At 38.2% G+C, this 15,318-nt stretch overlaps 1 protein-coding gene and 1 pseudogene across 1 annotated transcript; one reads left to right on the forward strand and one right to left on the reverse strand.

Annotated features, from left to right (window-relative positions):
• Positions 1–1,524: 1,524 nt before the first annotated feature.
• On the reverse strand, positions 1,525–5,162 carry ARGFX (arginine-fifty homeobox). The gene is given in 3 exon segments (XM_061168032.1): positions 1,525–1,682; positions 1,685–2,096; positions 4,977–5,162. Coding segments are annotated over 3 exon segments (756 nt in total).
• A 7,993-nt stretch (positions 5,163–13,155) lies between these two features.
• LOC133073964 (ras-related protein Rap-1b-like) lies at positions 13,156–13,711 on the forward strand (annotated as a pseudogene).
• The last annotated feature ends 1,607 nt before the right edge of the window (positions 13,712–15,318 follow it).

The raw sequence follows: 15,318 nt of genomic DNA on the forward strand, positions 1-15,318 counted from the left end.
TTTGATCAAAGAATGCTATTTGTATGTTATTAATTCATTTGCATTTGTTAAGATTTGATTTATGGTCTATTAGTCATTACGTGCTTGAAAAGAATGTGTATTCTCTACCAGTTGAATGAAAAAATCTACATACTTTCATTAAACTGAGCTTATTAACTGTATAGTTAAAATCTCTACCCATACTAAATTTTTATCCACTTATCCTCTGGATAAAATCATCTATTATGATTATGCATTTCAGTTTCCCCAATAATTTTTATTAATTTTTAATAAAATTGATATATTCAGGGAATATGACAAATGTACAAATTCTTTTGTATACAAATGACTCATTTGAAAGATCCTGATGCTGGGAAAGATTGAAGGTGGGAGGAGAAGGGGGCGACAGAGGATGAGATGGCTGGATGGCATCACTGATTCAATGGACATGAGTTTGAGTCAACTGTGGGAGTTGGTGATGGACAGGGAGGCCTGGCATGCAGCAGTCCATGGGGTCTTAAAGAGTCAGACACGACTGAGCAACTGAACTGACTGACTGATATACATTCAGAATTATTATATTTTTCAGGTTAATTGTTCCTTTTATTCTTTGTTTAATATACTTTTACTTTCAACAAAATGTTTTGCCTTAAAGTTTGATTTAACATACATAGCTATGCCAGCCTCCCTCCTATTAAAAAAGGTTGATATTGAGATCTTATTCTTTATAGGCTTTTATAGCTACAGATTTCTAAGCACTGATTATAAGCATCATCCCATAAGTTTTGGTGTATTGTGGTTCTGTTTTCATTCATCTTTGCATGTATCCTAATTTTCCTTCTGATTTCTTCTTTATCCATTGGTTATTTAGGCGTGCCTTTTAATATCTATATGTTTGTGAATTTCCTGAATTTCTTCTATTATTGATTTCTAATTTTATCCCATTGTGTTTGGAGAACATGCTTTATATGATTTTAGCCCTATTAAATTGATTATTTTATGGCTTCAAATGCCTTTTATTCAAAACATCTTCAATGTCCATTATTCAAGTTAGAAAGTTTTCAGTACAAAGTTCTTAATTTTCTTAGTTAATTCCTAAACACTTTATATTTTTCATTGAGAGGTTCTTATTTTGTTATGTTTCTTTTTTATTGGTTTGAGAAGTGCTATACATTTTGTATGCTAACCATGTAGCTAGAAAATTTGCTTAGCTGACATTTGAAATGTGAGTTTATACACCTGCTGCCATTAAAAGTGGATGACCCTTAGAGGCTGTTGACCTTTTAAAAAGTCAAAGGTAGTTTTTGGAAGAGGGAATTTTGAAGTCTCATTGGCCATCTATGGGTCTGGAAAGGCCTCTCCAGCAAGTCACAGGGCTGATTGTATAGTACTGAGCTATATTTGGGGGAAACTCCCTAGTTTTTACAATATTTACATGGAAATCAAAGTCACACTGGGCCAAATATTTGGGTTAAAAACAGAAAAATGAAAGAGCATGCAAGAAGATCCTTTTTCTATACAGTCTGATGTTTATTAGTACTTGGATCAGAGAAACCCAAAGTGCACCATAATGGAGGGGTTCTGGAATTCCAGGCTGTCCTGTGCACTGTAGACTGCAAAGCTCCAGCTTGTCACACTGAAGCAGGTCTGCCCAGGAAATAAACCTACACCTGGATCAGCAAAGACTCTAAGAGAAGAACTCTATTCTAACTGGGCCTTGTCGGTGAGAGATACTGATACAGAGAATAGAAGGAAGAGTTGGTGATGTCATCCTCATCGGGAAAACTGTACAGTTCCATGATTTGGGTGATATCAAATGCATCAGAGTACAAAGCAGGAACTGAGGCCACTAGCCTCTCCAATTGAGGATCTTGCATTTGGACATCACTTGTAGGAATCTCCATGATCATAGAGTCCCCTGCCCAGGGGAAAGGGTCTAAGGACTGAGGTGAGAGGGAGTTATAGGAATCTGAAACTGCAAGGAGAAAAGAATGAGGGCTGGTTGATGCTGTGGGCACATCCTTGGCTGGAAGGACCTGGCTTGGTGGCTTTGGTGATTGCTGCTCTTGCTGCTGCTGCTGCTTCTTCATTTTGAACCGCCGGTTCCTGAACCAAATCTGGAGTCGGGGAAGAGAAGAAATTATGATCTGTTACTGGAGAAGGGGTTTGAGGCTTCTCCTGAGTCAAAAAATTCAGATTGTAACTCATGTTCTCTCCAAGTCACTATGATACTGAGTTCTGAAAGAGCAGAGGTAGGTACGAATGGAGTCAATAGTAACATTGAGGGATCTGGGCTGGGCCCCAGGAGGAAAAAGAAACAAAGAAAGGAAGTATTTTTCAGAGGTTGTGCTGGGAGCTCAGAGAAAAGGTCCTGAACTCAAGAGAAGCAAGGGACAGTTGCAGAATTTGAACTGAAGGATATTCAAGGATTATTTTAGAAGGCCTCTACAGTGGGATATTAAGAAGAGGTGGCAAGAATACATAGAACTGTACAAAAAGGATCTTCACGACCCAGATAATCACAATGGTGTGATCACTCACTTAGAGCCAGACATCCTGGAATGTAAAGTCAAGTGGGCCTTAGGAAGCATCACTACAAACAAAGCTAGTGGAGGTTAAGGAATTCCAGTTGAGCTATTTCAAATCCTAAAAGATGATGCTGTGAAAGTGCTGCACTCAATATGTCAGCAAATTTGGAAAACTCAGCAGTGGCCACAGAACTGGAAAAGGTCAGTTTTCATTCCAATCCAAAAGAAAGGAAATGCCAAAGAATGCTCAAACTACCTCACAATTGCACTCATCTCACATGCTAGTAAAGTAATGCTCAAAATTCTTCAAGCAAGGCTTCAACAGTATGTGAACCATGAACTTCCAGATGTTCAAGCTGGATTTAGAAAAGGCAGAGGAACCAGAGATCAAATTGCTAACATCCACTGGATTATCGAAAAAGCAAGAGAGTTCCAGAAAAACATCTATTTCTGCTTTATTGACTATGCCAAAGCCATTGACTGTGTGGATCACAACAAACTGTGGAAAATTCTTCAAGAGATAGGAATACCAGACCACCTGGCCTGCCTCTTGAGAAACCTGTATGCAGGTCAGGAAGCATGGAACAACAGACTGGTTCCAAATAGGAAAAGGAGTACATCAAGGCTGTATATCGTAACCCTGCTTATTTAACTTATATGCAGAGTACATCATGAGAAATGCTGGGCTGGATGAAGCACAAGCTGCAATCAAGATTGCCAGGAGAAACATCTATAACCTGATATGCAGATGACATCACCCTTATGGCAGAAAGTGAAGAGGAACTAAAAAGCCTCTTGATGAAAGTGAAAGAGGAGAGTGAAAAAGTTGGCTTAGAGCTTAACATTCAGAAAACTAAGATCATGGCATCTGGTCTCATCACTTCATGGAAAATAAATGGGGAAACAGTGGAAATAGTGGCTGACTTTATTTTGGGGGGCTCCAAAATCACTGCAGATGGTAATTGCAGCCATGAAATCAAAAGATGCTTGCCCCTTGGAAGGAAAGTTATGACCAACCTAGGTAGCTATTTAAAAGCAGAGACATTACTTTGCCAACAAATGTCCGTCTAGTCAAGGCTATGGTTTTTCCAGTAGTCATGTATGGATGTGAAAGTTGGACTATAAAGAAAGTTGAGGGCCAAAGAATTGATGCTTTTGAACTGTGGTGTTGGAGAAGACTCTTGAGAGTCCCTTGGACTGCAAGGAGATCCAACCAGTTCATGCTAAAGGAGATCAGTCCTGGGTGTTCATTGGAAGGACTGATGCTGAAGCTGAAACTCCAATACTCTGTCCACCTGATGTGAAGAGCATTGGAAAGATGCTGGGAAAGATTGAGGACAGGAGGAGAAGGGGACAACAGAGGATGAGATGGTTGGATGGCATCACCGACTCAATGGACATGGGTTTAACTCTGGGAGTTGGTGATGGACAGTGAGGCCTGGGGTGCTGCAGACCATGGGGTCACAAAGAGTCGGACACAACTGAGCAACTGAACCGAACTGAACAGTGAACAATATTATAACAAAAATTTGGGGGCTCAGCAGACTCAAAGGTTGTAGTTGTCTATTGACAATGTTGTGATAAATGATTGCAGAATTTTGCTAGAGAAGACCCTAAACGAGAGTCTGTCTGGATGACAGTATTTCTCTAATGTGAATTCTGTCATGCCTCTGGAGTTCCAATTCCAGTGATACTATGCATTATCTCTGTAACCCAATCACTTTGCTCCCAAACCTCAGTTTTCCTCATCTTTTAAACTAGAAGATAATAAAGCCAACATGTATTAATAGAGTGTGTACAGCTCAATACTAGCACAGTCAGTTCAGTCAGTTCAGTTGCTCAGTCGTGTCCGACTCTTTGCGAGCCCATGAATCACAGCACGCCAGGCCTCCCTGTCCATCACAAACTCCCGGAGCGTACTCAGACTCATGCCCATCGAGTTGGTGATGCCATCCAGCCATCTCATCCTCTGTCATCCCCTTCTCCTCCTGCCCCCAATCCCTCCCAACATCAGAGTCTTTTCCAATGAGCCAACGCTTCGCATGAGGTGGCCAAAATATTGGAGTTTCAGCTTCAGCATCAGTCCTTTTTAATATGCTTTTTAATATGCTGTCTAGGTTGGTCATAACTTTCCTTCCAAGGAGTAAGCGTCTTTTAATTTCATGGCTGCAGTCACTATCTGCAGTGATTTTGGAGCCCCCAAAAATAAAGTCTGACACTGTTTCGACTGTCTCCCCATCTATTTCCCATGACGTAATGGGACCAGATGCCATGATCTTAGTTTTCTGAATGTTAAGCTTTAAGCCAACTTTTTCATTCTCCTCTTTCACTTTCATCAAGACACGCACACAGTAGGGACTGAATAAATGAAGTGTTACTACTACTGTTTTCCGGAGGGAATTTCCAGGCTGAATAGTAGGATATTATTTAAATGAGGGTTCAAAGCACATCTCCAATGATCAGACAGACCTTTACTGTTGATTCCGGTAGATTGAGTTTTAAAGCAAGTTCTCTCTGGAGGTTTTTATCTGGAAACATGTTGCAGCTAAACAGAGCCTCCAACTCCTTATACTGTGTGTGTGTGAACGAGGTGCGTTCATGACTCTTCTTCCATTTTGCTGTGGAGTAAGAGAGAGAGAGAGGAGGTGGTGACATAACACAATTCCCTTCTAACGCAAATCCCCCGGAATACCACCGCTGTGAATTTCCTATGACTTCTCTCCCCCCTCAACCAGGCTTGGAATCCAGATTAAGTAAGTTCCCGGGTCTTGATTCTAGGAGGCTGAGTCCTGTGAAATTGAGTTTGTTCCTGTTGGAAAATGTTACCTCTTTAATTTTCTGTGTACTCAGTTCTGCCTATCCTGCCCAACCTCAGGGCAGTGAACAGTGGTCTCCCTTGTCTTCTTCCCCACACTTTGATTCTTTTAGAAACTGAGAAGGAACCTCATGTTCCCTACCCCTGAATATATAATACATCCTTCAAAATGGTTTCCTCTTTTTATTTATTTAGCAGAAACCCAGTCTATCTCATCTGGAAAATGGGATTTTTCTTCTCTAGGCTTTATGAGGTTCATAGAAATGAGACATAACTAAAGATGTGGAGACAATTGAAAAACTATGTAATATTTTTTTAAATGGCAATGGAGAGAAGGAAATTTTCTAAGAAAACATGATTTAAAAAATTTGCTGTAAAAGAGAAAGCGTTGCAGACACTGAATAGACTAATAACAACCGCCCCGAAACATAGGTAAGTTCTAGAATTCAAGCCAATGCTGTGGTAGTTTTCCTGTTATATGCCTGTTTCAGTACAAGGAGGAAACCTTCACTTGGGTCTCACTTCTGTATTTGAAGTTCCTAACATCAGTACTAAAATCAGACAAGAATAAACAGTCAATAAAACTATAAGACTAATACCACTTATGAACACACATGGAAATACCTTTTATAAACATATATTTAATATCATCACATGTTTGTTGTTGTTTTGTTGTTTAGTCACTAAGTCGTGTCTGACGCCTCTGTGATCCCATGGATTGTAGCCCACCAGGCTCCTCTGTCCATGGGATTTCCCAGGCAAGAATATTGGAGGGGGTTGCCACTTCCTTTCCCAGGGGATCTTCAATCTTTCTGTCCCAGAAATGGAAGCTGAGTCTCCTGCATTGGCAGGCAGATTTGTTACCATTGAGCCACCAAGGAAGCACAATCATATATATAAATGTACGTATGCCTAAACTTATAGTATCTAATTTAATTTTAAAGTTCATATACAAGTATTTTAAATCAAATATATAAAATATTGGGCTTCCTAGTTGACACTAATAGTAAAGAGTCCACCTTCCAATGCAGGAGATGCAGGAGACCTGGGTTTGGTCCCTGGGGTGGAAAGACCATCTGGAATGGGAAATGGCAACCCTCTCCAGTATTCTCCTGGAAAATTCCGTAGACAGAGGAGCCTGGCAGGCCATAGTCCATGGACCTGCAAAGAGTCAAACATGACTGAGCATAGCACAGCATATAAAATATTTATAAATATTTATTTTTCCACTCACAATTTACAAAACTATTCAAACTGTTTGCATTTACCTTAAATAGCCATATCTTCATTGACACTCTGATCCTGTTAATTAAAATAGTGTAGTTTTACCAGGCACATAGTCTTTACTTTGAAATAAATTTTTTGTGATACAGCACTTTTGTAATGTGTTTATGAAATTCTATTACTAGAAACTTCATTTTAAGTTGCAAGAAACTTATATAATATTAAGAGAATATTAAGAGAACCCCACATTCATCCTGTAGGATATATCTGATCTCTACAACTTTCTAGTTACCATATTCTTTAAAACAAGAAAATGTTTTGTTCATGTATTTGGGTAAGTCATGTATGGAAATATTACAAGATTGAAACCATCTTTGTTCCCCAGCCACTTAATTACTCTCTAGAGCTGTTCTGTATAGTACTGTAGCCACCACTCAACACAGCTATCAAACACATAAATGTACCTAGCTCAACCAAGGTACTGAATTTTTAATTTTATTGAATTTTAGTTTAACTTTATTTTTTTTTCTCTTTTGAATTTTAGTTTAACTTTAAATGCTGATATTTAATCCAGTTATTGGGAAACTTTGTAGTATGCTTAGAACAGCTTGCATATGTGAATATACTCTTTCAACTGTAAATTTTATGAACTCTATATGCAGAGTAAGTATTTCTGATGAAAATTTAGTGTTTAGATTGTGATATGCCAGTAAGTACAAATTATTCACTAGATTTCAAAGTTTTGATATGAACAAAAGAATGTAGCTATCTCATTTGACTACATTTTGTCCGTTTAGCAAATAGATGTTATGGGTTAAGATGTGACATCTTATATATATAAAATCAGATTTTTAATTATGTATTAAAAGTAAAGGCTTTAAGTTTATTATCTCTTTGTATATTAAACACATATAAAAGTAAATTAAATTAAAAGCTCATAGGTGATAAAATGGAAAAGATTAACCTTTGTGTGTATGTTTAACTTTTTACATACTCTTAAATTATTATCAGCTTGTTCTGTGTTTTTTGTAATGTTATCCCTTTTAGTAAGGCTATAACATTTTTTTTGCCTGAAAGATTTATGCCTATATCTTGGTGTAATAATTGAATTCTTCTGAAAACTCCTTTCTGGTATTTATCAAATGGATCTTAGAGCTGTTGATTGTGGCTTCCCAATTATCTGTGCACAAATATTCAGAAGGAAGATACCAGGTAATTATCAAGGCTTAAGACAAGGAGGAAACCACCACCCCCTCCCCAAACATAAATAAGCATACACTGTAAAGTTCAGCAGAACATTCTGAGGAAAGCCATCTGGGAAAAAATGCTTTTAGACCTACAAAAGTTGAAATAATCCATCACCAGCCAATCTGTACTATAGGATATGTTATAGGTCATCCTTCACACAGAAGGAAAATGTCATCTATCTGAAAGGACTTGTATCTGGAATATACATCTCAAAATAAGACAACAAATATTCTGATTAAAAATCCTATTATTCTAGTTAATAGATTTGAATAAGCTTTTCAGTGAAGATCTATAAATGGACATGTGGAAGAATGTAGAGAAATTGGAATGTTTGTACAACGGAAACTGCAGGTTGGACTGTGAAATGATAGTCACTTTGAAAAACTGTCTGGTAATTTCTTCCTAGGAATCTACCCAAGGGAATAAGAACATTTACCTATACAAAGATGTATACCCAACTCTTCATAGCAGCATTGTTCATAACTGCCATGTTGGTAACAATCCAAATCTCCTTACTGAATGAATACACTACACAAACTGTGTATTCATCCAATGGAATGCCATTCGGCAATAGAAGTAATGGATCACTGATGCATTTTACAATTTGAATGAACCTCAAAATCACTAGGCTAAAGAGATACATATTTGCTGAGACTGAATGATAGACTCATGAAATGATACTATTCTGTCCTTATTTTATTCTTTTGGCCACACTGCACAACTTGTAGGATCTTGATTCCCCAACCAGGGATTGAAACCAGGCCGCAGCAGTGAAAGCACCAAAACCTAATCCCTAGACCACCGGGGAACTCCTCTCTGTTTTTGTTTACATTCAAAATTTTCTATATAGTAAAATGTTAAATAAATAAGCAAAATGTAATATCCAGTGATTATTTTTTCCAAAAGAAAATGGATTCATCCTGAGATGCAACCGTTATGAGCAGGAACTATGCTTGTTAAGTTAAGTGCTGCAAATGAAGTGGAGCTTGTTGTTCATTCGCTCAGTTGTGTTCAACTCTTTGTGACCCCATGCACAGCAGTATGCCAGTCCCTGTCCTTCTGTCCTTCACTATCTCCTGGAGTTTGCCCAAACTCATGTCGATTGATTTGGTGATGCCATCCAACCATCTTATCCTCTGTCGCCCCCTTCTCCTCCTGCCCTCTTATCTTTTCCCAGTGTCAGGGTCTTCTCCAATGAGTCAGCTCTTCGCATCACGTGGCCAAAGTATTGGAGCTTCAGCTTCAGCATCAGTCCTTCCAATGAATATTCAGGGATGATTTCCTTTATGATTGACTGGCTTGATTTCCTTGCAGTTCAAGGGACTTTCAAACATCTTCTCCACATCACAGTTTGAAAGTATTGATTCTTTGGTGTTCAGCCTTTCTTATGGTCCAGCTCTCATATCTGTACATGACCAATGGAAAAACTATAGCTTTGACTATATAGACCTTTGTCAGCAAAGTCGTGTCTCTGCTTTTTATTTTTATTTTTTATTTTTTATTTTTTTAGGTTATCACAGAAGCTGTCTTTATTTCAACATGGTCAAGTAACAATCATGACTTGTGTTGATATTATAAAGATACATCAATATTGCAGTGAACTGTCATTGTGTTCTTACAAATCAAGGATATTACTATTGAAACCTTACAACCAACTTCTGTTTTACTTCACAACATGGAAAGATTAAATGATCACTTACATCATGGCAACCTCCAGATATTTCACATCAGTGACAAACACCTGCATTTAGATGGTCATTTTCCATTTAACATCATGGTATCCTTCATCTAGGTAAATGGCTGTTGTCTCCATTCTCCTTATATTCCTGGGATCCTTCAGTTGCTCCAGAAAGGCGACCAGGTCCAGCTTAGAGACAAGTCCTAGAATGAAGGAGGCGGAGTACATCAAGGAAGAAAACCATCAGCAGCATAACGAATCATGAAGCCTTTCTTTCTAAACTCAGAGATACTCATTTCCCCTAGAAAGCAGAGATCTGGAACTATTGTGGGAAGCAGAAAATTTCGGAAGACATTCTTGAAATGAAGGAACCAAAACCTAGTGGGTAGGTAACTGACTCTGGAAGGCAGTTATCCTCACCCAAGGAGGCCAGGTTCCCATAGGTCTCTAACATCACGTCCCTATACAATTCCCGCTGACCGAGGTCCAGGCATTCCCACTCCTCTTGAGGGAAGTCTATGGCCACATTCCGGAAGATCAGCCGTCCCTGAAAGTATCTAACTATCAGAAGGCCAGTTCTTCTGGGTTTTTCCCGGAGCTCAGAGTGCCTTCTTTCTGATCTTTACTCTGAACTCCTTTTGGGGCTGTTGAAGGTAGGCAACTTGAAATGGTCATGATGTCCTCTTTGTAGAGACAGCTGTCAGAGTCCAGTCTGCAGGGCCCCTTTGTAGCCACATAGTTGACCATGCTTTGGGGGCACTTCTTGGCCATTGTGTCCCGTGGCACTGGGAAGGCTCATTCCTAGGTCTAGGGAAGATTCCAATGATAGGCCACTCAATGTGCTGTTTCTAGAGCAGGCCTTGTGAGTAGCAAAATCTCTGGACCATACCTGTCTTACTAGCCTCTTGGTACAGGAAAACATTCCCTGTTCTTGCTTCTTCCCATATCTAGTGTTACATTATTACAATCATTGATCTCATCTGGAACTGCGTATCAGCATTTCATCACAGGCTCAGTCACATATTGAGTAACGTAAGAAACAATCTGAGAAGCTGCCGTTTCCTCTTCTTCCTCCTCCTATTCTGTCTTCTCTGGGGATGTTATGCTGCAAACGCACTTCTGAGTTTTGAGAAAATAGCTTGGAGGACATCAACAGAGCTCTTTAACTTGCAACCACTGCTCCTACTGAAAGGTTGTTGCTGAATCACGCAAAGACGATGGGGTTCTTGGCCTCCGGAGGAGAAGAATTCAACCCGGGGCCAGGGACGAGGCTTGATCGCTCAGAGCTTTTGTGGAATAAAGTTTTATTAAAGTATAAAGGAGATAGAGAAAGCTTCTGACATAGACATCAGAAGGGGGCAGAAAGAGTACCCTCGTGTCTCTGCTTTTTAATATGCTGGTTAGGTTTGTCATAGTTTTTCTTCCAAGGAGCAAGCATCTTTTAATTTCATGGCTGCAACCACCATCCACACTGATTTTGGAGCCCAAGAAAATAAAGTCTGTCACTCTTTCCATTTTTTCTCCATCTATTTGCCATGAAGTGATGGGACCAAATGCCATGATCTTAATTTTCTGAATGTTAAGTTTTAAGCCAGCTTTTACACTCTCCTCTCACTTTCATCAAGAGGCTCTTTAGTTCCTCTTCACTTTCTGTCATAAGGGTGGTGTCATCTACATATCTGAGGTTGTTGATATTTCTCCTGGCAATCTTGATCCCAGCTTGTGCTTCACCCAGCCCTGCATTTCACATGATGTACTCTATGTAGAAGTTAAATAAGCAGGGTGACAATATACAGCTTTGATGCACTCCTTTCCCAATTTGGAACCAGTCCATTGTTCCATGTCTGGTTCTAACTGTTGCTTCTTGACCTGCATACAGATTTCTCAGAAGGCAGGGAAGGTGGTCTGGTCTTCCCATCTCTTGAAGAATTTTCCATTCTGTTGTGGAAGTCAATCAAAGGCTTTGGCATAGACAATAAAGCAGAAGTAGATGGAACTCTCTTGCTTTTTCTATGATCCAACAGATATTGGAAATTTTATCTCTGGTTCTTCTGCCTTTTCTAAATCCAGCTTTTACATCTGTAAGTTCTTGCTTCACATACTGTTGAAGCCTAACTTGAAGGATTTTGAGCATTACCTTGCTGGCATGTAAAATGGGAGCAACTGTGTGGTAGTTTGAACACTCTTTGGCATTGCCCTTCTTTGGGATTGAAATGAAAATGGACCTTTTCCAGTTTGTGGCCACTGTCGTTTTCCAAATTTGCTGTTATATTGAGTGCAGTACTTTAATAGTAGACATTGTGTTACAAAGTGTAGTTTTCTAGGAATGTGATCACAGACTAGTTCAACTCTTCACCTTAATCAATAAACGGAATGCTCTGAATGTCTATTTATAATAAGAATTGTAATGTATTACATGAATGTATTAATTTAAGTCATTACTACACATAAAACAATAATCCATACCACATCACATGTACCACATTAATGTTTTATTAATTTTGTTATTGTAGAATATTTGTCAGTAAAAATGATGTCTTTGCTTGAAGTTCAAACTACATTTAACATGGACTATGTAACTTCATCACATTTCTGATAATTAGTTCATTGCCCATGACTCTACTGATCTTTTATAACAATCAACCTACTCAGCATATCAAGCATAAATTAGGAAAGTATTGCCAGTTAATTAGCTAAATGGTTTTATAGAAAACAATTCTTCTATAAGATGTATTGCATGTGGCATGAGCGTGCACACACACACACACACACACACACACACACACACACTGATATATATAAGACAGATGACTGATAGAGACCTACTGTACAGCACAGGGAACCCTATCCTATATCCTGTGATAACCTATATGAGAAAAGACTCTAAAAAAGAATAAATATATGTATAACTAAATCATTCTGCTGTACACCTGAAACTAATACAGTATTGTAAATCAACTATACTCCAATAAAATTAAAATATTTTTAAAAATCTAATATGTTGAGGGAAAGGGGTTGCATATCAAAAGTTTCTTTCTTCAAACAAATATTTGGTGTATTCCTACATGTCTACTGAAATAAAAACTAATTAATACTAAAAACAAAACCAAAAAACCACATTGCTCACTCCTATTTCCCAATATAATATGAACAGGAGGTATACTTTCTTTAAAACTAACAAATTTATACCTTTCACTTTCGAGGGCCTGGGTTTGATCCCTGGTCGGGGAGTTAAGATTCCACACGTCGTAGGTCGTGATGAAAAAAATCCTATGTACAATAACATAAAAATACATATTATAAAATGCCTAAGAATACATTTTAGTGAAATGTGTAAGGACTAGATGAAATAAGCTATAAAATTGTTTTAAAGAGCATAAATGGTTTGAATAGTGACTAAACATTAAAAATGTCAACTTCCCCTTCCAAATAACCATATAATTTCATTTTAATCTTAATCAACATCTCAGTAGAAATCTTTACTGAGCTTGACAAGCTGATCCTGAAATTGAGAAGAGAGGGCAAACCTTGCCCAGAGTCAGGCTTCTAAACAAACCAGCCCTGGCAGCTTCAGCAACAGGACAGACTTGGTGACAGAAGCCTCGACACAGAGGGAGCTCAAGGCTCTTGCTCCAGGGCCCCGGGGACACTGTGTGAGGTACTAGCTCATACAAGTTTGCACTATGTGTGAATATAAGCTAGCAGTTCTTGGTTCAGGAGACATTGGAAAATTGACTCTCATTGTACACTTTATTCAAGGAATTTTTGTTGAAAATATAATCCTACAATAGAAGATTATTATAAAAAGCAAGTTAAAGTATTTAAGATGCAAAACAGTATACACTTGAAATCTTGGATAATATAGAAATAGGCCATTTACAGTGATGATAGATTTGTACATGAAACATGGACAAGGCTTTGCTTTATTTTATTCCTATGCAGCACAGTTCACATTTAATGATACATAAGATCTGAGAGAACAGATTCTTTAAGTTAAAGACACTGATGATGTTCCAGAATTCTGGTTGGTAATAAATGTGACTTGGAAGATGATGGAGTGGTAAGAAAGGAACAAGTTGAAGTCTAGCAAGAAAATGGAACAACTGTGTGTTGTTAGACTCCTCTGCAAAATAGAAAATAACTCTTAATGAGATATCTTATAACCTAGTGTGGCAAATTAGCAGGAAAACTCCACTGTCTGGGAAGGCCTCCAAAAAGTCTCCATGTTGTCAGCTTTAATAAGCTAAATGCATTGTAACTCTGAGCCAAGTCGGAAGAAATGCTGTCCAATACAACAGTGCTACCAGTTATAGACTTCTTTGAGTAGTATTGACATCTTTAACAATATTGTCTTCCAGTCAAGCACACAGAATGTCTTTCTGTGTATTTCTGTACTCTCTATTCTCTAACCTGGGAAAATATCAAGATTCAAAACTGAAGTATGGTTTCTACTGAATGCATATTGCTTTTCACCATCATAAAACATAAAAGGTGAAAAATCATCAGTAGAACCATTATAAATCAGGGACTGTCTGTACGTATTTCAGAATTCATCAAGATACAACTTTGACTAGGAAAACTTTAAAGTTGTTTACTTTGCTGCCTGAATAAAATGAGAGTTCTGTTACTAAGATACAATTTATAAAAATAAATCTGTGTATGTACACAACTACTCTTTCTCTATAAAATGATATTTTTCCCATTTACCCACAATATTGGACCACAATATTCTTGTGTGATATTGTGATGTGTAACACTATATATTTTAGTCTTTGTCCATGGCTCCTGGCTCACAATGCCCCAAATTCTTAGAATTTCCTAATCCATAAGAGCAATGGGAGCATCTTTTGTTATAATACTTTTGTCTTTTTTCCTCAGTTTTTGAAATTTCTCCAGAGCCATAAAGGTGAAATGAGTGCCTTGATATTTACATTAAGCTCCTTTCAACCACAACTGACTTCATGTTAATGAAGTGGCCTTAACTGATTTTGTTAATGAGGTGACTTTTGGATATCTTCTAAAGATGGGGGACTAGTTGCCCGGGGAACCAACCCTGATTAGAGGACTGGAACTTTCAACCCTATGATTTTTAGGGAGGGGAGAGGGGCTGGAGTTTGAATCAATCACCAATGGGCAGTGATTCAATCAATTAAGATTATGTGAGGAAGCTTCCATTAAAAAACCAAAGAGGATGGGAGGGTTCAGAGAGCCTCTAGGTTGATGAACCAGATCACATCCATAGGCTGCCTAGCCATATCTAAACTCATGAGCACAGAAGCTCTTTTGTTTGAGTCCTATGTATGTCTTCATACAGCTGTTGATTCTTATTCTTTAATATCCTTTGTAATAAAATGGTACTCAGGTAAGTAAACAGATTTCTTGAGTTCTCTGAGCCACTTTCAAGTTAATGAAACCCAAGGAAGGTGTCATGGGAACCTCTGATTTATAGCCAGTTGGTTAGAAGCACAGACAACTTAGTCTTGTGACTGAAGTAAGGGTAGTCTTATGGGACTAAGCTCTTAACCTATGGAATCTAATGCTTTCTCTGGGTAGATAGTGTCAGAGTTGAGTTGAATTGTAGGATACCCAGCTGGTGTCAGGAGAAACGTGGGAGAAAAAAACCTGCATAACACATTATCAGAAGTGTCAGGATTGTATTCTGCCTTGGAAAAGAAGCTTTCTGTATTTTTCTTTCTCTTTGCTTCAGTCTTCTAGAAAAACATTCTCACTTGCTCTATATCTTGTGTTCTCAGTTTATCTATCATAATTTGATTAGACATGGGCCAAAGGCACTTGATCTTGATGTGAAGTTTATAACTTCCCCCTTTATGATAGGAATAGTTTTT

This window comes from Dama dama, chromosome 19, assembly GCF_033118175.1.
Source record: "Dama dama isolate Ldn47 chromosome 19, ASM3311817v1, whole genome shotgun sequence".
Taxonomy (NCBI): Eukaryota; Metazoa; Chordata; class Mammalia; order Artiodactyla; family Cervidae; genus Dama; species Dama dama.